Below are 25,873 nucleotides of genomic sequence, written 5' to 3' on the forward strand. Positions count from 1 at the left end.
TTAGAAGATGTTATACATTTATTATTGAACCAGCTTTTGAAATCCAAAAGATGGGGTAAGGGATTAAAAAAAAAAAAAAAAATCATTGCACTACTTAATAAAGTATTACCATAAGTAACTCTCATACAAAATGTACAAATGTTTGTTAAAAATTTCACCCTCGTCATCATCACAAGCCTTCAGATGATTTTGGTTACAGATATAATACATAATGAAACTACTATGACACCATTTGAATAATACAGTTTCATAGTTTGGAGGGAAAACTTTATCAAACAACCCGGCGATCTGCATGAAAAACATTAGCAGAAAGAAAGCACGAATCATACCGTTTTTGCGCCATATTGTCAGAAGACATAAATAGTGGGACTGAGGTAATCGCTAGTGTACCAGAAAACAAAACAAACGGCAATCCTAAAACACAAAATGTATGCATACAATCACAACCGTTTTAAGAAAAAAAAAAAAAAAAAAAAGACAGATGTCATTTTTACTGACTCCCAGGATTTCCTACACCGATGATGCAGATGAAGAACATAATTAAGCGAAAACCTATCCAGACATTAATGCACAGTTTTGCACTTGGTGGAAAGCAGAACGTGGTTTGAACAAATCCGTTGCCGTTGATCCTGTAACCTGGACCTGGGGGAAGATGCGGATGTGTAAAAAAAGGCATTTCCGACGTAAGCCACTTAAAAGGCGGCTCGGTGAACCTTCCGGAGCGCTTCGTGCAGCTTCTGCTGTAAAGCTTCCGCACTGAGACGAAACAAGCAGTGAGTACAATCAAACAGTGGTAGTTTAAATGGCGGATCTCTTTTGGATCATTAGGAGGCGCCGGCATAAGGCGAACGGGAAAGGAGGGAATTCCCCCTAAAATGCTCCATAGAGGTGTGGGCCTGTAAACATCTGCAGCCTTTACTCCTGCCGTCTTGTAGATCAAGCCTTCAGTTGAATCAGCAGCTGAGACGCTATGCATAGAAACCAGTTATCTGAACTATTTACTGCTCGTTTGTCGGTCGTTGAATATTTTGTGTCAGACTTATTCCGACAGGTTACCAACAACAACAAGGGACGGAGCACAAGCTTTTATTTTGCCTCAAGTAGACTGGTGCAGCTTTGAACCTCAAAGAAGTAGTCGTTTTTAAACGTGTCCAAAAGCCACGCACAGACCAAAGAGGACTCGGAAATAAACTTTGACCCATTTCGCTACCGAGGACGACTGCGCTTAAAAAAAAAAAACGGTTCGTTCAGAACGCAGAGAAAGGTATTATTGTAGGTATTACGTCGGTGTAAAGTGCTGCAGCGTAAAATCTGCCAGTGACGCGAAGTAGAGCTGGTTAAGACCTGAAAGCTGTGTCAGAGTGGTTCCTGGTAGGTGGAGGAAAAACGAACTGGGTCGCCACCTGCACTGAAGGCAACCGACAGACGGTAACGTGTTTAAACGACTCGTTCCAACCAGACGGATCGAGAACAGATTAAGGGCTTTGAGGAGAGACGCTAAAGTCCACTTGATTTAAAACATAATTGCATTCATATATTTATGAAGATCTCTGCACGCGCAACACGACGTCCTAACGTTTGAAGTTTACGAGTTTATTTTGTTTCCTCGAGGTCCTAGACATGATTTTAGAAATGTCCTAAAACGTCCCAAGGTCCTTGATACCCCGAGTCCAACTCAATGAGAGGAGAAACTAGTTCAACACGTGTAGGCTATGCATTGTTCCAATAAGAGATTTCCCCCGACAGAACCGCACCGACTCCCACACAACGAACAAAGTCAGGAAGACAAGAACAGTGAGAAATAAAACCCTTGCATTCAGTTCGACTCAGTTAAAAAGAGCACAAACATATAAAAGAAAGAAAGAAAGAAAATTGCTTCTTCACAACCAGATAAGAATCCTGGATTACATTAAGAGGAAATGTTGCCATAATCTTTGGAAAGCCAACTTTAAAAACGAAAACCTTTAGCACTGATCTCCTCTGTCCATAAACTGATCACATGAATTGGGAAGCATCTACGACGACGTTAAAACGGGGATGTTCAGCCGGGCGCGTCTAAAAAGTTATTCTCTGCGACCGTCAGAAGACAGCTGACCAGGCGGCGACTTGAAAACGGAGACGAAAGGCTCAGGAAGTCCAGGTCTAAAGTGAGCGGGGGGCTAAGCGGAAGGCTTTGATACCTGTGCGCTGTTTGAGGAGTGAAAGGTTTATGTGCAGTGGTCCCAGTCACATGACAATGATTGGATGAGTTCCCCCATTTATCAGGGCATCTAAAAAAAAAAACCAAAAACAAATAAGCAAAACTGCTGATGGTGTTCATTCAAGGTCACTCAGAGTCCCGCTGGACCTCAGAGGCGTCGGCTCGACAGATAGGGCAGGTGCGGTTTGCCTGCAATAAAACAAAGGACATTCAAATTAACGAGAAATAAAATATACAACTTTTTTATGCATTAACATTTCAGGATGGAATTTTATTAAAAAGTGTTACGTTTTTATGCAGCAAAATACACAAATTCAATGGATCGCTTTGACTCACCTTAAGCCACTTGTCCACGCACTTGGCGTGGAACTCGTGATTGCAGGGGAGGACTCTGAGCAGCTGGCGGGACTCGAAGTCACACATGCACACGACGCATCTGCAGTAAGAAAGGGCCGCCGTTAGACACGCCGCCTTAAAAAAAAAAAAGGGCAAAACCTGCCCTGAGCAGGCAACCCAAAACGCGAAGCTACTCACAGTGTTTGCTCAGACTGATGGTTGTTGGGGTTAAACCTGTATGACGGAAGCTGTTCTATGTCGGCCTTGGTTAGACCCCTGGGTTTGGCCTCCCCCAGACGCTCGGCGAGGTTCAACAGGGCCTGAAGGTTTCACACAGAGGGGGGAAAAAATTAATTTGGAGCTTAACAAATACACTGAGAACGACGGTGCCGTGACTCTGGTTGTCTTACCTCATAGTTTTCCACCTCTCCGTCGTCCACATCCAGCTCTAGGCTGATGGCAGGAGCCACATTCGGAGGAACAGGAAGCATTGACCTGGAAGTTCACAGACAAGGATCAACATCTGCTGCTGCCATCAAAGTGTCCTAAAAAGCGCAGGTAGGTTTGACGTGAACCTGAGAGGTGGGGGTGGAGGAGGCACTTACAGGAAGTAAGGAAGGAAGCTGGGGTGGTAGGGAGACGGCGGGACCGCCTGCGGCGAGCGGTAACGGCGGCTTGCAAATCGCCGAGGCATAAAGTGAGGATATGGCTGTAAAAAAATAAAAATAAAAAATATATAGCATAATCTCACAGTCTGCTGTGATTCAAACTGAGGTGCGATAAAAAAAAAAAAGAAAGAAAGATGGCCCTACCACTGTGAAAAGCTCTTGTGACAGGGGGTCATGGTGTGAAAGGAACTGGAGCGGCGTGGAAGGTGGCAGGGCGGAGGGAGGCTGGTGGTGATGATGATGATGGTGGTGGGCGTAGCTGAAGCTTCCTCCAACCGGGAGCTGCTCTCCCACAATGTCGACCTCGTTTTCGATCCTCTGTAAGGGCTGAGATTTAAAAAAAAAAAAAAAAACAACATAGACATGGAACACACTTTCCCGCATTATACCCAAAACGTAATATTTAATGCTGTATTATCCAAAACGCCATGATATTATCTTAATGATGCAGGCGCTTCAGCCAGGAAATACAAAGCACATCATGAGAAGACAAAAATATATATATATATATATATATATATATATATATATATATATATATATATATATATATATATATATATATATATATATATATATATATATATAAAAAATAGAAAAATACTTTATGCTCCGACATCTTAGCTGCTCTGTCAACGCAGTAATGTTCGCTGAGATTAGACCAACTAAACGTAAGGGACGGACGTCGGCACCGAAGGGGAGTTCACGTACCGATCGAGGCTGTTGAGTCTGGAAAGGCAGGAACTGTGTGGGCAGATGGGGCGAGTGGTGGGAGAGATGAGGCGGAGGCGAGATCAGGAACTGAGGGTCACTAGACAACAGCGAGGGAAAAGCGTAGGAGACCGGCAAGTGATGCATCGAGCACGCCTGCAACATCTGGGCCAAGGAGGAAGAAAGACAAAAAAAAAAAAAAATAATCAAACGCTTTCTTTCCAGATCTGTTGTAATGTGCACGCTCTGCCACAAGATGGCGGCTGCGACCAAGCAAGCCCACTTCCTGCTTCAAACTGAGCAGGTTGCGTGGCTCTGAGACATGAAGGAAGTGGCTTGAAGTAACAAACTAAGCGTTTCTCTCTCACCGGGTGGTAGTGCTGCCCGGTGCTGAAGACCACGCTGCAGGCGGGGACCTGCTGCTGAGACGAGCAGGAAGGCGGGATATGCTGACCGCTACACAGAGGCGCTGGCAGGCCGTGTGGGGGGACCGGGGTCACTGTGTAGGAGACGGGTACGTTGCCCTGCTGCAGCTGAGGAGAAGGAAAAACATTTAGCATAAAAACACACAAACACAGACGCCTGCGACTCTTTGACGGACGTAAACTAACCCGATCGTGCAGGTCCAGGACCATGGCCCCTTGCTGCTGTTGCGTCGCGTGGTGGTGCTGTTGCTGCTGCTGGTGATGGTGGTGATGGGGGTGGTGGGGGTGGTGATGGGCCGCTGGGTGCAACAGTTGGGACGATAACGTGGGGGGGTGGAAGGCTCGGGGCTCCTCTGGACCTCTGCCGCCAGCTGCTGGAGGCTGGGAGTAAGTGCCTGGGGTGTGCGGCGGGTACGTCTGGTGCGTGGAGGCGAGGGGGTTGTGGTAGTTCTCATCCTGACGCTCCGACAGCGACAGGCGAGGCGGGGGTCCTTGGGCAGAGGGGTGGTGATGAAGAGGCGGGTGGCGGGAGGGTCTGGAGAGACGGCCGCGCTGACGCCTCGCCGGCGGGCTGCGGGAGGGGAGGGGAGGAGAGACGGGATGTTTACACAGCTGGAAGTTACTGACAAAGCAGTGCATCGTCGTGTGGAGGAGGGGAGAAAAAAAACGATACATGGTTTTCAAACCTTTTTTCTGACAAAGAATCTGAAAAGTGGCTTGCATGTGCACTCAGCGGGGTCAGGACATTGCAGAACCGTCCTTTCACTGCGGCAGCGCATCTGCTAGCTTTGAACATCTGGAGGCTGATGTTATCATCCTGTGAACAGTGATCCTCCGTTGTGCCCCAGATGTAGATCTGGGCTTTGACTGGGCCGTTCTAACTCATCAGTGCGCTTTGATCAAACCACTCAGTTCTACCTCTGGTTGCACATTCGGGGCTGCTGTTGTCTTGGAGGACGAACATCCGACCCACAGACGGATGTTGCCACCACCGCGCATCACCGTAGTGTTCAGCGCCAGCTTTCTGTCGCACACACACACACACTTGCTGCTCCCTCACGGTTTGTGGCAAAAAACAAAACAAAAAAAAACTGCTGTGGAGACTTTTTACGACAATGTACAACCAAAGCTGTTATTGCACCTCCTGTAAAAGTCAGATATTTAAGATAAGATAGGCTTTATTGATCGCACATTGGAGAAATTCACATGTGAGATCAATAAAGCCTGTCTTATCTTATCTTAAATATCTGGCTTCTACAGGAGGTGCAGTAACAGCTTTGGTTGTACATCGCCGTGAACCAATGGGTAGAACTGGCAGGTTCAGGGGATCTGTGCAGCTCCTCCAGAGTCACCACGGACCTCTTGGCTGCCGCTACGAACCATTTTCTCCCTGCCCAGCTTTTCGGTTAGCTGAACATCCGTATCTTCGTGGGTTTGTAGTCGTGCCGTCGTCTCGTTTAGGACGCTGGACAGAACAACGCTCAGTGGTGTTCAAAGCTTGTTTCATACCTCACCCTGCTTTAAACTTTTACTTCTGCGGTATTCCTTCTTAGTCTTTGTGACGAAGCTCTGAGGCTGGATTTATGAGGAGATCACATTTCACACATGGGTTTACTAATCAGGGGACAACTGAGGCCAGTCGAGTTTTATTTAGGGACAATGGAGAAAAAGAGCCGAACGGAAATGCACGCCACACTTTTCAGATTTCCACTTTCTAAAAGCATGTTATCGTTTCCCCTTCCAACTCCACAGTCATGCTCAAAAACAAGTGAAAAAAAAACGGCCATACCTGCGCCGGAGCCGAGGCGGCGTGAGGCACCGCTCCTGGTGGTAGTGGGCGTGAGGGTGAGGCTGCCGCCGGCTCGGAGGCCCCGACTCCCACGGGCGGATGGGGGGGGAAGGCGTGGATGGCAGGGGCGCAGATGAGGTCAGCTGCTCTAAGACGGACTGACTGGACAGCCTCTGGCGCTTCGGACTGGGGCTCTCCTCGCTCTGCACAAAAAGGGGAGGGGGGGGCGAGAGGAGACAGGCGACGCGTTTAGTGACGCCAAACGCACCTCTCCCACCGTTATTCTGCGGGGCCCTCAGGGGAAGAGCCCAGACTGTTACACGGAGCCCGGGATCCTTCGCGGCCCACCTGTACGGGCAGAAACACGCGTGTTTGCCTATCCGTACCCATGAAGGGGAGCTTTTTTTTTTTTTTTTTTTTTTTTTTACACCACAAGGACACAGAGGCCCCGAGGGTTCAAAGTCACTTCCTCTGAGGAAATACAAACAGGAGACAAGCGTTCACAAGCCCGAATGCCATTCGCAGGAGCACTCCCACAGCTGGACATGTGCTTTCTCGTATGGGCATAAAAAAAAAAAATAAAGAATCCAGCGATGTACGCAGAACCAGAAACATAGCTGCACATGTAGTCATTGGCTTCGCTTCGATCCTTTCGACTCATCTGTGAGTCACGTCACTTACAGTCAGCCAGTGACTCTCCCACTTGGCACACGGTGAAGCCAAGAACACACACAGACATGCCCGAGTTTCAGCTGTTAGTCACCCTCCGGTGCGACGGGGCCTCGCTCTGCTCAGGTTCTCACACACGCGTGATTTCTACGCTGTTAGCGAGCTCTGACGCCTGCTTCTACCGACCTGCGCTGTACAGTGGCAAAGTCGTATTAGGGAGTTTTTAAAGTGATTCAGCGACTGACTGTTCTTTTTTTTTTTAGGTACCGGTACGAACACATGTAGAGCTCAGCAGCGTTGAGAGTGCTGCGATAGCTAACAGGAAACAGCTGGAGAGCAGACTGCAGAAACACACGCGCTTATGGACACGCCTGCAGACATGCGCAAATTCACACATGAGCAGCTGCCACCGTTTCTGCAGCCCATAAAAAAACGTGACCTGCTGAAGATCTGCAGAGGCTAAAAAGAAAAGAAAAAAAAGAAAAAAGAAACATGAAATGTGTTTGAACTGCAGGGCCACGAGGAGTTTAAACTAATGATGAGAGCCTGAAGACTTCGTGGGATATATCGAAGCAGATTCCTTCAGCTGGGGCCAGAGAGCAGGAAGATCTCGAGACGGAATGATTCAAAAGATCTTTTTTTTTTTCTAGCCTAGTCAGATATTTAGATCACGAGGAGGGGCGATGACACACTGTGTGTATGAGCAGCGGCTGAAAAAAAAGGGGCTGACGCCGTTTTTAAACAGAGAGAGTGATTACGCAGTAGACTTTCGACTCTGAAGTGGGCTTCAGGGCGGTTTACTCATCCCAATTTAAAATCACTGGTTGCAAAATTTAATTACCAGCTGATGTGAAGAAAATTCAATTTCCTTTTAGCCCCTTTTTGGACTCGTGGTGTTCAGGACTTTTACGAAAGGCCGATGACATGTCTGTTAAGGTGGAGGTGAAGCTTGTGCTCACACGTTGTAGATTTCTACAACGTGGAGGAAAGAACGAACAATACAAAAAAAATGTCTACCCCTTTAGAGAACCGTCTGGAAAAATAAACTGTAGGGTTGGACAATAATTCAATAACTCTATATTATACACACACTGATCAATAGACGTGTGGTACAATAGAAAAAACGGGTCAATAAAAAATGTAATATAACAGTTTTCCTTCCTTTTGTGTTCCTATCATGTAGGTTAATATTACAGTCATTACATCCTCTCAACCAATCACAAATGCAGATCCTTCATTTATTATATTATATTTTCAAAAACATGCAGTTTTTATAAAAGGTTGAGTTTGAATTCAGAGTTTGTGAGTTCTGTATCTAAAAATGTGTCCTCAAGCAGCAGCATAAAATAACCAAGGCTGCACTTAAAATATGTTTGGATTTTTTTTTTTAAATAATGATCAATATTGATCAATGATTTCTAATTTATCGACGTGCTTTTTTTCCCCTTTGTCGTCCAGCCCTGAGTAACGCTTTTCAGAACCTGCTTGAATTTACTGCCACGCTCTTGTGTCTTCTGTAAGACTTGGAACTTGAAATGACCCATTTTCATTTGAACATAGGGAGAAAAAGCAACGGCGCCGGGGAAGAATTAGGACTTTGTAAAGGACAGATAACAGCTTTTTTGGGGGCTGGTTTCATTACAATCATTGCAGAACACAGCAGCCACTGTACTCTGTACTCCATTACCCCCCCCCCTCCCCCCCCACCGGCTCCTCTTATCCAACCCAACACCCCCACAGCCTCTTCACCAGCCTCGCCCCCAACCCCAAAGCCCTTGGGACATGCACTGTGCCCATTTTCATATCTGAGCCTGACTCTTCCACCACCGCACTCTCCCCACCCTGCTCAGCAATCTCCTCCCACCCCCCCACCCCCCCGTTTGCCTTCTATCGGATAAGCTAAACCCATCTTTACCCCCCTCCCTTATCCCTCTGGTCCCTCTTGTTGTTTTTTTCCCCCTCCCTGTGTCCATCTGACCTGTCCTACACCCGCACTTGTAATCTGAGGGGACAAGAGAGGTCGAGCGGGGGGGGCAAATGCATACATCGCCTCCTCAAATATGCAGACTATTGCCTGTTAGTATGAAACTTTGATGGGCCTGTCTAGCCCTGTTAGAGGGAGGGGAGCATCGTCAGACAAAGGAGTGTGCGCGTCCTCGAGCAACACGCTGCTATCCGGCCTGATGTTCCGACTGCAGCCTCGCTTTGCTGTGTTTGAACAGATTTTCATAAATAAAGAGCAGAGATGAGAGCAAAAAGAAGGACAGAGTTAAGGGTTGAAGCCCGTCTTTGGGACACATCCATCCATTCCTTTCCACCGTCTCTGCGCTCGGTGCAAGTACGAACCAGGCGGGACAGATATTCTGACACACCCTTCCACGTTCCATTTCACAACATCGCCGCGCCGAGTCCACGCAGGCACGCATCCACTCTGGCAGGCAAGCGGACTCGGGGCCCACAGCTGTTGCGGCTTCGCTGTCACTGCTCGGAACCAAAATAAAGACGGTCCTGCAGAGAGCACGCAGAGCAAAAAAAAAAAAAAAACACAGCCGGGTCCCGTCTCTCCTCGCGTGGGGAGAAGAAGTCTTCTCCTTTCACGGGAAAGCTCACACTGAGCAAATACGGGCGCTTTCTGCTCGAAACGTCTCCGTATTTACAGACGCGCTCCCACCAACGGCAAATGGAGACGATTTCAAAGCCGGTTTTTTGGCTCGTCCTCCGCCGTCCCTCCCTTCCTTCCTCAGTCCCACAGCTGGAGGCTGGAGTCATTAGCAATACCCCGTCCCTCTTCTTCCCTCCAAGCTCGCCGCAACCCTCCAACGTCCAGCCGCTCTCTTCTTCCTCTACTCTTGTTTTTTTTTTTTTTTTTTTTTTTTTAGTTCATACGTGCATGCTTTAACAGGTTTTCCTCTGTGGTAATGGCGATCGTTTACCGAGCGCTGCTTGAACTCCTTAAAGCACATGTTGTGGGCTTCTTCAAGGGGGGAAAAAAGCACAATCCCATATTTTAAGTCAAACATGCTTTGCTGCTCCAATTTCTTTATTAACAAAAAAAAATCTTAGAAGTCCCAGAAATAAAATCTGCTGATATTGATTTTATAGGTTGGAAACAGCAAGGCAGGCTAGTGAGAGGTCATCCACATGCAGCTAATGGTAATGCAGCTCCATCTGCATGTCAACGTGTTTTTTTTTAAATTAGATTTATCGTTTACTAACAGCTGATCTTCTATGAGACCAGAACTGTCAACGCGTCGCTACTGATTCGTAACAAATCCTCCCAGGTGGTAGAGCTTCAGCCCAGGGTTATAGTGTTAAATAAACCTGTTAATATATTTAGGACTACTCTGTTGATCATTTGAAAGCCTTTCCCCCCTGTACACCTTTGGTTTTCAACACCATAACATGTTTTATAGCAGGGGTCACCAACACAGTGGCCGTGGCCACCAGGTAGACCAGAGGACCACATGTGGGGCCCTCAAACCCTTCCTACATATAGCACAACCCTCCAGCTGCATCTAAGATGTTATTTTATTCCGTTGCTCTTCCTTGACTCACTCTTGCAATGATATTGATTTAAAAATGACAATATCTATTAAAAAAAATTAAAATGTGTTTATTTTCATAAAGTTAAAGCAAGCTCTGCCTCTTCTAGTCAGTTTTCCCTGACACAGTACCAATGAAGTAGCTCTGTTTTAAAGAGGTTGGTGACCTCTGTTTTATAGCCCGCCTGTTAAATCCCAGCCTGATGTCTTTACACACAGGACATTTCAATGACTTGTAAAAAAAAAAAAAAAAAAAAAAAAAAAAAAAAAAAAAGGGGGGGGGGGTAAATACTTTTATTTTTCTTAGAGTCTATCAAACCCTCTTCAGCCAGATTCTGCTGATTTGTTGAGACGTTGTGATCAGTGGATTCTTTGCCGCGCTTGAGAAAACAAGTTAAGGTCATTTAAAGCTTTTTTGGCCTGCAGACCACCAGGTCGGGTCAGGCAAGGAACGCTGGAAGACGACTCACTAGATTTGGACTGTTTTGTCCCACTTTGGAAAAAAATAAACAAAAAAAATCTTAATTAAAAAAACAAAAAAAAAAAAGGCAAAAACTGTGAATTAACCCTTTACTCAAATGCCAACTCCAGCATTTCCCAAATGTATGCAGTAATTAGCAGCATGTGACACGTGTCAAAATAATATTTCCATTATTTCGTTTTTGGAAGTCCGACAGCACAGCGGATCCGTCCGTCTCCGTGACCCGGTGCCGAGCAGTACTTTACATTTTGCCTTGATTTTCAGGCACCATGCCCACAGCTAAAGTCCATTGATCGGTTCGGCTGCAGTGCAACATGTCAAACGCCGGGGATCGTCAGGATCAGACCTGTGCAAAACTGTGCACTGAGGAAGTTCTGGTCCGTTCTGAACCAAAGCCATCGAGTGCAGAAGACGTCGTCCCGCACAGAGTCCGCTCATGTACCGCTGACATCCAGTTGAGGCCATAATTATTCATACCAGGCAGACGAAATCTTACATTTTTCTGATAGAGAATCAGTGGAGGGGGCTGAAAATTAGGGTGATGGCAAAGAGGCCTTGGAGCTCATCACTAAATCTTTAGCAGAAACGTGAAGAAAGCTGCTCCATCGGGAGAAGGGTTTGACTGCAGTAGTGTCTGCAACAATATTCACACATCTTTTACATCGTTTTGTTATTGTTTAAGAGATGCCCGTATGCCTCCCTGTCAGAAACAAACTCCTGTACAATTTGTAGGACATACCAACGACGACAGAGTGAGTGTTAAAACGCCTGTGGAAGGTCTTGGGGAAGATTGTTGCGCAATGACAAAATGTAAAAAAAGAAGGGTGTGGGGGGGCTTACCTTATCAGTCTCCTCTCCATATGCATGGTCCGGGTGGCAGTGATACGCTCCACCAGAGGCTCCTGCACAGGACAGAAGCAGAGAACAGTCAACACGTGTCACGCTAAATAACATTAAACCAGATTTCACAGAGCGGTCAGAAACGCCTCCAGAACCGCCGGCTTTCCCTTTAGAGACTAAACTTCTCCAAACGAGCCACGGCAGCAGCGCAGCACCGCTTTACAGGCCGACGCACAAAGCGCGTTGCGGCATTTTGTTGGCGGAGCCGCAGTTGTTGTGCGGTTGGATCGGCTCGTCCGCAGCTCGCTTGATCCTTTTGTTGTCATTTCCCCCCCCCCCCCCCCCACTAAGACCACCTGGACTTCATCCACAGCAGGAGAACAACGACGACAACATGTTTGTGAGAAAGGCTGCCGACCACGGATGTAGCAGGAAAAGTCACTGAAACACATATGGTGTTATTCTGACACACACACACACACACACACACACACACACACACACACAGAGAGGGAGAACAAACACGGTAATCCAGGATTAGAGGAGCTTTCAGATGATACTGCCGCTTGCATCACCACTAAGACTTTTACTCTTTTGTTTTACCACAATCCTTTCATCTTTTTATTGTCTTGGTCTATTTGCTCTGACTTTTCTCTATCCCCCCCCCCCCCCCCCCCCCTCTTTCGTAGCGGCCCAGTCGCTGGTTGGTTACGTTCCCGACTGCAGATGGTGGCATCGCCACACACACTCCAGGGGTAAGCGCTCCCGAGGGCGAAGCCACCTTTACAACGAGGATGACGAGAGGCGACCTAAAAGGGAGAGGAAGGAAGACGGCCCCTCATATGCCGCTGGTTTTTGGGGTTTTGTTGCATTTTTTTCCAGGTTCTAGTCTCCTTCGTTGAAGAAAAGCTCTGACTGACAACGAAGTAGCCAATGTAGAGGAAACGAAAGAAGAGGAAGACGGAGTGAAGGTTTTCACAATCTTTAAAAAAAAAAAAAGAAAAAAAAAAAAAAAGTTATTGTCAATCTTTAATCCCGACAGGAAGTGACACGAATAACGGAAGTTAAAGCATTTATTATTTTATTAAAAAACAGCTAAAGGCCCCATTTGCAGCGAGCTGATTTGGGTCGGAGCGCTGGCGAGGCTTTCGTGGGGCTCTCTGCTCTGAGCGCCGCTCATTCACCGATCACAATGGGCCAAAAAAGCAGCTTCCTCCCCTGAATAAGGGCTCGCTCACACATTGTCGCAATCCTGTAAATTGAGTCAGAGGCGAGTCATTCAGTTCGACCCACTCCACGGAGCGCAACGCTGAGGCAAGAGGACGTGTCTGAATGACATCATGCCCGCTGTTGGACTAACAGACGGCTCACTATTCGGTCCTGCAGTCTGGGCCTCGAGGAGAGGCCAATAATGGGACTGCGCTATCAGTTCTCGTTATACTTGGGGAGACGGGTCGCTTCTTTCCCCTCGATGTGAGAAGTTCTAGTCAAGACGCTGAACTCTGGACGAAAAGAGGCAGAGACGGGATGTTACGATCAGCTGTAGAAATAATCACGTTTGTATCTAGTGTCTGTGTAAATCACGAACGTTAGATCTGGTTTTTAAACTCAGATAAAAAGAAAAAAAAACAGTAAGAAGGAACCAGATGGTCCATGTGATCACGACCCGATGGCTACGTGTACATCGCCCCAAAGATAACGACGACTTCCGCAACGCCACGGACGGACTGCTCCTGTTTCACAACGCGGGGTTCCTACTACGCTTCCTCTTCAAATTGCAATCCTAGTTTCTACATTTTTTCTATCAGTTCGAATGAAATTATGGGTACAGACTCTCTCCCCCCCCATAAATAAATCATTAAACGACGAGGCAGGTTGAGGCCCGTGTTTCAGGGTATCCAGACCGATCACAATCTGCAATACATGCTGGATCATTCTGGCTCCTTAAAAGAAACAAAAGAAAAATCAGTTTTTAAGAGCAGCAACTGCCTAACTTGTGAAAAATAATCAATTAGCTACAAATTAGACTGGGAAATAAAAAAAAACCTCATATTTTAAACTACATCTTTTGCTCTCACAATTTTAAAAGCCACACTATTTAAAAAGTAAAAAAAAGTCTGTAGGATTTTAATCTCCAACTCCACCTTAGCGACAGCTGCTCAGCTCTGCCTGTGCAGCCGAGTCTGCAGAGCGGCTGTGGAGGATGCTGGTGACGGGAAGGGGGCAAGGCGGACGGGTAAAGGAGAAGAGGACGTGGATGTAAAAGCACATTAGAAAAAAAAAAAAAGTGTGAGAGCTCTGAGGAGGAAAGCCTGACAGGAAAGGGCACGGAGTGGAGGAACGGAGCGTGAGGGAAACGGACTGGAGGAAAAGGAGATGTGGCGGGCGAGGGAAGAGCCAGAGAGAGCAGAGTGGGGGTTGTGGCTTCTGCTCTTGACTGCTATTGATTTTCTGTAACACTCGGAGTGCATCAGCTATTTCTATCCATTTCCTCCATCTCTCCCCTCCCTTTCTCGTCCCTCCCTCTTGCACTGGCCAATGTACCCTCCTCCTTCATACTCCTCCTCCTCCTCCTCACACTTTCCATCCTTTCATTACATCCCTCCCTGCCAGCGGTCCATTTCCCTATCTGCCGGCCTGTCCGTCTCCCATATATCCCAGTCGCTTTATCACACAACAGCCACATTTCCTGTCCTTGCCCTATCTCACCATCTCTGTCCGTGATCCCCCCCCCCCCCCCTCCTCAGCCCCCTGTTCTCCAAGGTACACTACCTTCTCCCCTTCCGGGCGACAAAAGACTCCAGAGAGAGAGAGAGAGAGAGAGAGAGAGAGAGCAGGTGGTTTGATGGAGAAGAGAGATGGCTGGCAGGCGTTGCTGTGAGAGCCGGGAACCCAAACGGACAGAACCCGACCGATGCCGAGCTCGCTGAAGAACACCGAACATATGTGAAAGACAAACCCACGCATGCGTTGCACGAGCTTCTCACATCACCCCGCCTTCTGAACACATGTCCGCGCACACGTCGCACTCCAGCGGAAAGCTGTCAGGGAACAGGTTGGTGAAGACGGCCCAGATCCGGCCCGCTTTGGATCCTGGGTTGGACAGGCGTCCGCGGGAATCCATCTTAGAAGCTGGAACGCTTCTAAACGCTTTTTTCTTTTTCTTTCCTTCTCACTTTATAGTCGCTCCTGCATCTTTGGTTCCTGCGGGTAAAAATCCAACACCAACCGGGCGAACTGGTTGTGTGTAGACGGCTTCATGAGAAGCACTGGATGCGCGGGCCAGCAGCTTTAGGTTAGAGCACAACAAAGCAGCATTTACCTGCGACACAGAAACCACTCCTGTAGTTTTCTAAACAAAAAACGTGTTTAGAAAAGTTTCACTACTGTTTTAAAGCCAAGAAAATGATCACGAAATGGACATTTTAAGCCATCTTTAGCATCTTATATGGACGATTAGCTCAGTTAGCGTCACATAATCGCTCTCTGTGCATTTTCTAAAGGACCGATCTAAATGTGAGGTTTCTAAACGGCTGCCAACACGTCCAAGTCCAGCCTTCCTGTTATCCGCCGTAAGTCTTGCTCTTCCGCAGCCCGAATGAACCGCAGCCATTTATAAGTGCGTCCAAAAAAAATAAAATAAAAAAGTTTCCTTTCATCTGTGCTACAATGGTTTTCATTTCAAACGCCTCAATGATACTGAAAAGCTAACTTAGAATTTTCCTCTCTCAGCGACAAAGAACAGTTGTGTAGCGATAAAGTATGCTGCATTCACTTAACAAGCCGAAAACAGTAAAGATTTAAAAAATAAATGACAATAATAATAATAATAATAAAAATAATAATATTCGGACAATTTCGGTCAAAAATCAATTTCTCTGAGCATCTCTAGTTAACAGCAGCAAATTTAATCCTCATTCATTTTTCTGAGGGTGTTTTCACACCAGCTGTTTGGCTCTGACAAAAAGCAGAGTTTATTCTTTTCTTTTTCTTTTTTTTTCTTTTTTTTCTCCGCTGGTGTGTTGTTTCGCTGATTCTCTGAATGCACTGCTGCAGCGGAGCGTTGCGTAGTGCAGCTCGAACGGGGCTGTCCGTCCGGCTAATAACAGCTAGCGTTGGCTTACAGAGCTTTACTGAACTGAACTTTCTCTGTGGCTGTCAAACATCTGTGTCGTACTGTTAGCTTAGCACGTAGCACCAATGAGCTGAGCGGGCTAAATTCAGTGGAATTTGGACAGCTTTTGGTGAAGTGGCACGTTATGCTGAAACGCGTTGGAAGGACCCCTGCACTAGATGCGGCCATTACACCTCGAAGCTGAGCAAGAACAAGCTTGATTACGTGACGACCAATCAGAACAAATCTCTGTCTAAAAGATGTTTTGTTTTAATTTAGAAAGCACCATTAACAGTAACTCAAAATAAAAGCCTAGCCTCAAGATTAACGGCACTGCCAGAGTGTGACGAGGCCCGTCCGGTCTCTCAGAGCAGAATCTATGACGGCCTTTCCACCTGATGTTGCTTTGATTTTTTTTTTTTTTTTTCCCCCACCCAATCTGAACCGGTGAACTTCAGTGCAACATATTTTCAACCTATATACAACCTATTTTCAGAGCTCTGCCATTAACTTCGGAAGCGAAGCCATACGATCTGCAGGTTTCTGATGGTCGCCAACACTGCATGTTAGCGAGAACGTTCAGCACGTATGAAACACACGTGGCGATACCACTCCTTCACACCGTATGATGCGATTTCATTCACAGACAACATCTTCCACCTCTTGATGCGCGTCAAAACGGCAGACGGGCTGTATTTTAGGACCGATGGTGGGATGGAGATGGCCATAGTCACAAGAAGTGATCTTAATTCTTTATGGGCAACCACCGTGCTCCATACCAAGTAATCCTCCAATACCTGGGCCCTCTAAGCTCAGCGCACTGTACTCCAACCAGGCGACTACCGCTAACGATAGCCTGGCCTGCTAATGCATGGAAGCCAAAGTGTGGATGTCCACTATGGAGACAAAGCCTACATTTTTAACGTCAACACTTAATTTATATCAGAAAAATGCCTTATTATCCATTAATAATTGTACAGTATTTTAACTTTAAATTGAGCTTTTTTCATAATTAATCTCGTGTCAGCCTGGTGTCTATATAGGCCTACCCGTTTTCTCCACTGTTAAAACCAGAATTTCCCCACTATGGATAATAAAGGTATTACTATTGTATTAAACATGTGTAAGAAAGGTTTGAAAAAAGGCTGTATTTATTATGTCTGAATTTAAATAAGCTGTTTACCTTTTTGATAAATGTGTAATCATTTTTTGCTGTCCATTTATGGACTAAAAAAAAAATGAGTTTAACTTAGCCCTTATTTTTGAACTCTAAAAGTGTTCTGCTTTATATCAATAGAATTATGCTTTTTAATCTAAAAAAAAAAAAATTCAGAATGGAATATGCAAATTAAACTTTGTGTATTTATGTTTGTGACCATTTTCACTACAGTGGCAGCTCTACTATACTGTCGCCAAGTCAGCCAGAGAGATCTGAACTTTTAACATTTTGATCTTAGAACTTTTTAGCTGCAGCTTTATCCTTGTTATTCAAAAAAAGAATTGCATTTTTTGCTAATTAGATTTCCCTTTATGTCTATTACTCATGAATTGATCTTACGCAATTATTTTGAAAAATCTGCAGAATGTGTCAACTTTTTATCCCATTACTCAAATTAATCCATTACTAAAATAATCATTTGTGACAGCCCCATTTCACAGAGCCAGAGCGTTTTTTGGAAACCGGAGTTTTATTTAATTTAAACAGGATAAGTTGATCAGAACATTTGTTTTAAGTAGTGAACTTTTTAGTTAAATAGTGACAGAAACTTGCGATGAAGTGGAAGTTTTCAACCATTCCTGCGGCACAGTGAGCCACGGGCGTAGTATATTCAGCGGTCCTTCCACACAAATGTCTGAATTTTCAACGATAGAAACATTTTGCCATATGCTCAAAAATGATGACAGGAATAAACCATATGTACCTCGACTCTGTGGAGGCGGAGTGTAACACAGGAGTGGCTTGGCAGGGAAAATGTATGTTATATCTAACTCTCCAACTTAACTTCCTAAAGTACCCCAAGTAGCTTGTTTGAGTCGTAGGATGCCTTTCCAAAGTATTCACGCCCCTTGAACTTCCTCACGATTTGTCACTTCACAGCCAGAAACGTCCGTGTAAAAAAAAAAAAAAACGTCTGTGTATTTCACAGACATCTGCTGCTGCAGAGCAAAACAAAGAAACGAGTGGTTGTGACAGTGGAGGGAAAATGATGCATGGTTTCCTTGTTCCGTCTGTAAATGAAAATCTGAAGAGTGCGGCGTGCATCTGAATTCAGGCCCCCTCAGTAAACAGTTTGCAAAGCCAGCTGGTGTTCTACCAGCGTTGCACGTCTAGAAACGTTTACCCATCCTTCGTCAAGTTTCAAGTCTACCCACAGGATCGCATCTGGGTTTAGGTCTGGACTTTGACTGGGCCGTTCTGACCTAAGCCACTGTAGCTCTGGCCTCTCTGTAACCCGCTGACCAAACGGACCCCCGCGGCATGGGGCTGCCAACGATGTTAGGCTTCCACCACAAAACCTGGTTCCAGTGCTTAACCAGGGCCGGTCTGGAGGAAAGGATTATAAAACCAAGTGAGAATAGTAAAAAATAAAATAAAAAATGTCTTTAGAGAACCTTGCTGCGTCTAACACAGACCGCCACAGATCTGCTCCCACGACAGAACCGGGCATCGTCTCATGAACAACTGGCCTTCCTAAAAGAATAAAAATCAACAGATCAACAGAGAGAGCCGGTCAGCGTGCAAACAGCCGGGTGCAAACAGCACATCCTGCCCATCCTTCTACTTCCTTTGCTCAACACTCAGCCAGGGCCCTGCTCTACAGGCTGCAAGCTCACAGGCACTTTTTTTTTTGCAAGGCGTGCTTCCCCCTCTGCGCGCCGCTTGCAGCGCTGCCCGCGATATACGCTCCGCCCTCCCCTGCCGGCTCCAGTTCCGACAGATTCGCTCACACGCCCCCCTTTTGCCAACGCTCCCGCGCCTCCATCTAATTAGTTCTCCCTTTCCCCTCCTAGACCTCTGTCTGCACCTGACCCGGTAAAACAAAACAAAAACTAGATAATATGTGTTTCCTCGCAACTCCAGGGAACCCGTCAAATCCCACGCGACTTCATTTTACACCGACACTTGCGCTATTTTCCGGAGCATTTCTGCACTCCTACTGGCCTCTGTTCTCTTTTTACACTGACGTTTCGTAAGGCTTTGACTGAACTTTGGCACTCGCTTCCCTCTCAGAAGCAATTTCTCCGAACCTCAATAAAGCCCGTCTTTCAGATTTAAGGTCAACCGGTCCACTATCCCAAGAAATCTTCCCCTCCTGACCAAAGGGACTTTTTTTTTTTTTTTTTTGTTTATTTGAAGGGAACGAGTCTCATGAAACCCCTGCTACTTGGTCGATCAGGGTGAAAGGGTTTCTCTTCACACTGGGGGGGGGGGGGGGGGGGGGGGTGGATGGGTTGCCTGGGTTGCCAAGACAAAGGAAAGTTAAAGAAAAACTCAAACAATGTGCACGTTTCCACTTGTGCGGGAGACGGAGGGATCGAGAGGATAGGAGTGGAGAGGTGGATGTAGAGTGGCTGTAGTGTCTGCCTCTCCGCCGCTTTGGGCAATCCATTAAAACGATCCCTCCATTAGACAAATGCGAGGGAGGAGGCCGAAGAAAATGGATCGGAGGGGTGCAGAAAGGGTCGAACGATCCGGAGGGGAGGGAGGAGGGAACGTGGCTAAAAAGAGGACAGGCTGCGACAGCGGTGGCAGAGAATCAGGATAGGATATCAGATCCTACAGACGATTATTTTTTGTTGTTTTTTTTATCTCCTCAGACCAACCTGACAGCACTTTGGTTTTTTGTTGAGGTTTTTTTGCACGTTTTTTGTCAACACTTCATCCCAAAAAGACCTCGTGATTCGGAAACCAGGTGGGCACGGTCACGTGCGCGGCACACAAGACGGTCTGTCGAGGGAAAAAAAAGAAAGCGGAGCACTCGAGACGATAAACGGGAGTGAACAAATGAGGTAGAGAGGAACCAAAAGGAACTACAGCAGACTACAAAGGCGAGAGAGAGAGAGGAGAAAGAGAGAGAGAGAGGGGAGACGGGCGGGGACTGAAGAGTTACAGGACAGCATTATCTTTCATGTCCAGTGCAGGTGACTAGCATGGGAAGGATGGATTAAGTATCTCTCCTTTTCTTTCACACTCAGCCAACAAGCAGGGCTCCATTGTGGTAATGGAGAGCGGGTCAAATAAAGGGTGTTGTGCTGGGAAGGGTCCAGATAGCCAGCTGCTTAGCTCCGCTAAAGGGATATTCAACTCCCGGTTACTCTGAAACGCGTCTGCGGCTGAATGAATGAGGCAAATATTCCTCGCCGACGATAAATGCCATTTGTGCACAATCGCTGCTAAGTGAAAGTATTAAAGTTTCCCCTTTTCCAGACGCGAGCATCACAGACTTCAGCAGAACGTCTCGTCAAACCTGTCTGGATGGTTCTCTGCAGCTGCTGCTTGTCTGCGTATTGTCTGTTAGGGATGTGAGAAAAAAGAGCCAGGACGTGATGAGAGAGGGGGGGTTTGAGGACCCCCTGTTTTACTGACAGTATTAAACATACAGCGAAATGTCAGAAGCGCCATTCAATGAACGCACAACCTAACTAAACTGCTAATAGGCCATGCTGACAACACTCTTCGGTGTGGAAGTGGCTACTGAAGGACGGGGGCTAAAAGTTCCCCATTGTCAGCGTGAGAGGTGTTCAAAAATCAAAGCAAGCACAGAGCTGTAAGAACCTATTTAAAATGGGAACTGTAACTTCCATTACATCAACACCTCTCAGCTCCAACGGTCCATCTCTGACTGAACCACAGAGATGGAGCGAGACCTAAAGGAGATAACAGGAAGGCTGAGCAGAGTGCAGCAAAGTTGCTCTTTTATCTTTTATTTTTCTGCCCATTTTGGAAAATACAGGAAACGGAGGCAGTCTCTTTACATTCATTAAGAAATATCCATGTAGGCTGCTTTTAAAAAAATAAAACAACAGCAGCCCGTTTCCCCCAAGTTCCTTCTCGCACATATTCTGTTTTATTTGATAATATAAAAGCTCTTAAAAAGAAATCTGTGATGGGCAAACTTTGTACAGGCGGAGCAAAGCTTTGCAAAAACACTGATCTGAAATTATCCACCCAAAACTCCAATCAGCAGCTCAACAAACCACTGAGGAAAGCGTATATAACTTAACGCTGTAACGACTTTACCGAAAAGGCTCCGCCCTTTTGATCTTAAATATCATACAGGGGTATTAAACTCGGGAAATGTTTCCATTGACTGGAATCACCGACCATTGTCAAGTCTCCGTTTCTGCCGCTGGCTGTCGAGAAGACTCGTTGGAACCACGCCGATGTGCGCAGTGGGGAAATATTTTAAAAAAAACAGGTTTGCTCAGCTGACTAGAGCTAAGGCCGTCTGAAAAACGGCCCGCAGGTAAGTTTCAGAAAGAGACCTGAACAGCGTGGACTTCCGCTAGAGGAAACTTCTGCGCCGACCCAAGCACAGCCGAGGAAGAAAGAAACGCGTTCCTGCAGGACGGCGATAAGATAAAAAGAAAAACACCCCTGAGAAAAAGATTTGAAATTGAAGCGTCTCTGCTGAGCGTTTTTGATTTCAGCCCCGATGTCTCTGCCTCAGAAACACGCGACGCCGCTGGAAGGATTAGAGCGGTGTGCGAAGCGAAGACACGTGAAGCGAGCCGAAACACACGGGGGAATAGGAGAGCTGCACGACCCTGTCAGGGACCCATAAAAAGCACAAGATGGGTTTTTTTTCCTCTCTCTATGCTTTGTACTCCCAAAAAAATAAAATAAACAAATCCACCATTACACTCATTTTTTGCCACATAACTCTAATTGAAGACAAAGAGCCTTGAACAGAACAGCCCCGTTCCCGTTTTTATAAGACGTCCACAACAGCGAGTAATGAGCGGCCGCCTCCTCTGCTGGTCATAAAGAGGTTTTACCAGAGAGCTGGTGGGGGCACTGCAAAAACAGAACTAAAAATAAGTCAAATCTTCTTGAAATGCGTGCATTTGTCCTTGATTTGAGCAGGTAAATAAGATGATTTGCCAATGGAATAAGATTTTTGCACTTAAAATAGGAATAATTCATCTCCATCATCTTATTTCAAGTGCAGAATGTCTAATTATCTTATTTTAGGGGCAAAGATACTCATTCCATTGGCAGATCATCTTATTTACTGGCTTAAATCAAGGACGAATAGACTAACTTTAAGAACATTTTACTTGTTTTTAGATCCGTTTTTGCAATGGGGGGGGGGGACAGGTGATCAGCTTTTAATGCTGCACGAGCATGTTAGATTAAGTCACAGCTATCGTACATCTGCGGTGCAACCCTACGTGCAGGTTCTGGTTCCTGGATCAGATGCTGGTCACTCAGCATCCCAGCGATGCCTCCTTCCTTTGAATTCACTGTCATTCTCGTTACGGGTCCAAGCAGTCCAGCATGTCATAGCTGAGCTACTATGACGACGGACATCGCAGGCTGGTGTGGGAAAGTGTTCTGGTTTTAATTGTCTTTCGAACTCTCTCGCGTGCGTGCGTGCGTGCGTGCGTGCGTGCGTGCGTGTCACTCCGAAGCAACGCAGCCGATTCCCAGCCAGCCAGCCGGCCGGCCGGTAGCCATGGCGCTGCTCAGAGAAGCTGCAGGGTTCAGGGGCCTGTTTGCTTAGACCGGGTTCGGCTGTTTCCTTCTTCCTCGGCGGGACAGGTAATTCCGGTCTCCATTAAAAAGCCGCAAGGCGCTTTGAACACATCAGAGACGGCCACTTTCTGCTATTAGGAAGGTTGGCTGGGCAGAATGTTGCTTTGCTGGATACTACATGACTTAGGCAGAAAAAAAAATCTAAACATGAACGAGTAGTTGCCCTCCTTTCAAGACCAGAAATCGCAAAATAATGCTTTTCGTTTGGTCTCTGATTTATTTATTTTTTTTACTCCAAGTGAATTTAATCAATGTAAAAAATAAATAAATAAATAAAAAGTACCAAGCGCAAAGTTTCCAGCTTAATCTTCGCAATCGTCAAATTAACAGCCACAGCATTAAGATTTTATTTAAGATTTAGCGGTGTGAAGTTCCTCACAACTTCATATGCGTGTGTGTGTGCGTACTAGACAAAAGCATGGCGTTAACCACAGCTTGGAAGGAGACGGTGAAACTCTAACCGAGGTGTTTCTGTGTTATACGGTTCACTGCACTTCAACTGCTGCGTGAGAGTGACCTCACACGTACACCCAGCAACAACCCCGCACTCAAAGTTCACTCTTGTTAAGGGAAACTGCAAACCGTGGGTTACCCAGGATGCTACGGGTATATAATAAAAAAAAAATAAAATAAAAACTCCCAAGAGAACACAGAGCAAATAGAAAGCAGTCTTTTTTCCACATACATCATCAATCTATGTCAAAAAAAAAAAAGACTAACGAGATTGAAAGAAAAAACCTCATAGCCATTTCTATATTTTAAATTACACACTTTAAAAAAAAAAAGTGACATGCTGCATGTAAAAAACGCAATCTGCTGTTAGAACCGACACCTGGCCAGTTTTACTCCACCTGACGCCCCCCCCCCCCCCCCCCCCCCCCTGCATACTTCAGTACAAACTTCAGCCAGCGCACCCTGGCCAGTCCTGTTACCTAGTGACAGCAATGTTTGCGCTGCGGACTAAACGTGGAGGTGCCGCCGCGTCTCTGGGAACAAAGTGAGGCTTGCAGTTTGTTCCCGGCTGTTCTCGGGTGGGAAGGGAGGGGGGGATCTGGCCCCCCGGTCCACCCGCTGCCGACAAAAGAGCGCTGCTGTTGATGAAAAACTGCTGAATAAGTGTCAACTCTGCAGCACCCAGGCGGGCACATGGGGCAGCCCAGCTAATTAGAGCACATCAGACGTCCTCACACATACCCACACTGTAATGTCATGACGACCCTATGCTGTGGGGTAAAAGGAGGGGGGGGGAGTGGGGGGCAACCATTTGCTGTTTCAAATTGCTTGTATAGCTTCTATACAAATCCCTGACATGGAGAGCCTCTGTGAACACAAAAGTCAAGTGGGGCCATTTACCTGCCATCGGGATGTGGTGCACTCCGGGCACAGAGGGGAGCCTCTGAATGCCGGGGGAGGCGTTGCTTCCCGGCAATCGCTGCTGGTTCTCCGGGTGATTGCTGTGAGCTCCGAGTGGTGCGCAGCCGGCACCGAGCTGCTGCTGCTGGTGTTGTTGTTGCTGCTGCTGCTGGTGGAGATGATGGTGGTGTTGTTGTTGTTGTTGTTGCTGCTGCTGCTGGTGGAGATGATGGTGGAGGTGGTGATGGTGGTGGTGGCTGGACACCGTAACTCCGGCGGCGTTACTCCCAACGCCGTACTGCTGGTAGTATCCAGACCGAGAACGCGATCGAGTCCGTGGGGGTTCCATGGCCATTTGGTGGGGGTGAGAGAGGTGGAGGAGGAAGGAGGAGGCGGAAGAGGAGGAGGAGGCGGCGGCGGCGGTCGGCGACCGCGGCGGAGAGCCGACGGTGGATCCGGGCAGCACGAAGCTCCTAGCGCCGCTGTGGCTGTAAGCGAAGCCCCCGAGCCCCGCTCTGCCCCCCTCGGCGGCCCCGTACTCTGTGCGCTCCGGCGACTCCGCCGTCCCCGCCTCTTCGAATAATAAGTCGGCCCCTTTAGTGACGGGCTCCGGGGTGGAGGGCAGCCGGGGGCAAACTCTGGGCTCCTGGGTCGTTGGCTGTCCAGCGGCTGCGATTGGCATTTCCTTTCGGGGGATTTCCTCTAGTTCCTTTTTTTTTTTTTTTCTTCCTCCTGAGTCTTTTTTCCACTTTTTCTCCAACAGCAGCAGCTTTAAGAGGCTGTTGGTGGGGAAGGGGGAGAAAAACAATACATAAATAAAGTTTGAGAATGAAACAAAAGTTAAAATAACTGTTACAAAAAAAAAAGAAAGAAAGTTAGGATCCCCAGCACCTTGTGTTTATAGTAGGCGGATAGTTTTCTTCGAGTTAGCTAGTTTGTCCGCTTTAAAGAAAAACAAACGAAAATCCATGAGAACTGGTTCAACAACTAACCCTCGTCTGGACTCAATTTCCCGAGAACACCCTTAACTTCGCAATAAACACAAACGTGAGAATCTACGGGGCATTAAAAAAATTTTAAAAAGACACACAGCCGCTTTTGAATCATTTCATTTCATCGGCGGCAGCGCTCCACTTGAGCGGAGTTGAACTCGGGGAGGAGGAGGAGGCTAACGCTGGGGGGAGATGCTAACCAGATAAACGCGACGTGATGACCGTTTTGTGACCGGCTGTACCGCCGCCTCACGTCGCCGCTTCGCCTTATCGGCTTTCCGCGTGGCCCCGGGCTGACTTTGCGTCAACTTTACTCACTTTGCCCACCGTTTAAACTTGTTTAGCCAGCCTGCGTAACGTCGCTCGCTAGCTTGGCGAGCTTCGCCGACCAGCCAACCCCTCCTCCAAGCAGCGACCAGCGCAAGACAAGAGAAGAGAGAGAGAGAGCGAGAGAGAGAGAGAGAGAGAGAAAAAAAAAATCCCGTAGCTAACCACCCACGCCACAAATCCCCTTAAACGGCCCGGTAACGGCGAAATAACGAACGAAAGACAAATAGTTCGAGGCGGTTTCTTCGGGGTTTACGTTGAGCCGCCGGGGGTGGTGGTGTGTCTCCCCCCAGCTGGGGAGACGCGAAGCGCTGAGAGACAAGACTGGAGAGAGGAGAGGGGGGGAGAGAAAAAAGTGGTGAATCTAGATTTAGAAAGAAAGAACCGGGGCTAAAATTAACACGGTCTAAAGAGATGACCCCGCCTCAGAGAACGCCGCTGAAACCGGGTCTGTTTCCCCCCCGTGTGGAAGAGGTAATCTGTCGGAAAAGTCGTACCTTCAACGGGCTCCCCTCCGCCGTGCTCCTATCTGTCGATATTATTGTGAGCCCTGTGAATGTGAGCGTATGAGCCCAGTGTGAAATGTGACAGACCGTCAACGCTCAAAGTCGGATTGCGCAAGGCTCGACCAATCGATGCCAGACACGCACAAAAATACGATCGCGT

The 25,873-nt window shown here is 47.0% G+C and overlaps 1 protein-coding gene across 3 annotated transcripts; it reads right to left on the reverse strand.

Moving 5' to 3' along the window:
- Nucleotides 1–25,808, reverse strand: rnf38 (ring finger protein 38). 3 transcript variants are annotated; one of them, XM_012870202.3, is made up of 13 exons: nucleotides 25,705–25,808; nucleotides 23,889–24,667; nucleotides 11,662–11,723; nucleotides 6,130–6,332; nucleotides 4,527–4,911; nucleotides 4,284–4,448; nucleotides 3,916–4,080; nucleotides 3,349–3,531; nucleotides 3,142–3,245; nucleotides 2,947–3,031; nucleotides 2,735–2,856; nucleotides 2,537–2,636; nucleotides 1–2,389 (listed from the first exon to the last, which is right to left on the reverse strand). In XM_012870202.3, the coding sequence occupies exons 2-13, from the start codon at nucleotides 24,568–24,570 to the stop codon at nucleotides 2,327–2,329; spliced, it is 2,319 nt and encodes a 772-aa protein (XP_012725656.2). In that variant the 5' UTR covers nucleotides 24,571–24,667; nucleotides 25,705–25,808; the 3' UTR covers nucleotides 1–2,326. The 3 variants fall into 3 exon arrangements, with proteins under 3 accessions (XP_012725656.2, XP_035993076.1, XP_035993075.1); XM_036137183.1 differs by lacking the exon at nucleotides 25,705–25,808 and having other exon boundaries at nucleotides 23,889–24,060; nucleotides 24,100–24,667; XM_036137182.1 differs by lacking the exon at nucleotides 25,705–25,808 and having other exon boundaries at nucleotides 23,889–24,048; nucleotides 24,082–24,667.
- Between the last annotated feature and the right edge of the window lie 65 nt (nucleotides 25,809–25,873).

The sequence above is a fragment of the Fundulus heteroclitus genome, chromosome 5 (genome assembly GCF_011125445.2).
Source record: "Fundulus heteroclitus isolate FHET01 chromosome 5, MU-UCD_Fhet_4.1, whole genome shotgun sequence".
Lineage (NCBI taxonomy): Eukaryota > Metazoa > Chordata > Actinopteri > Cyprinodontiformes > Fundulidae > Fundulus > Fundulus heteroclitus.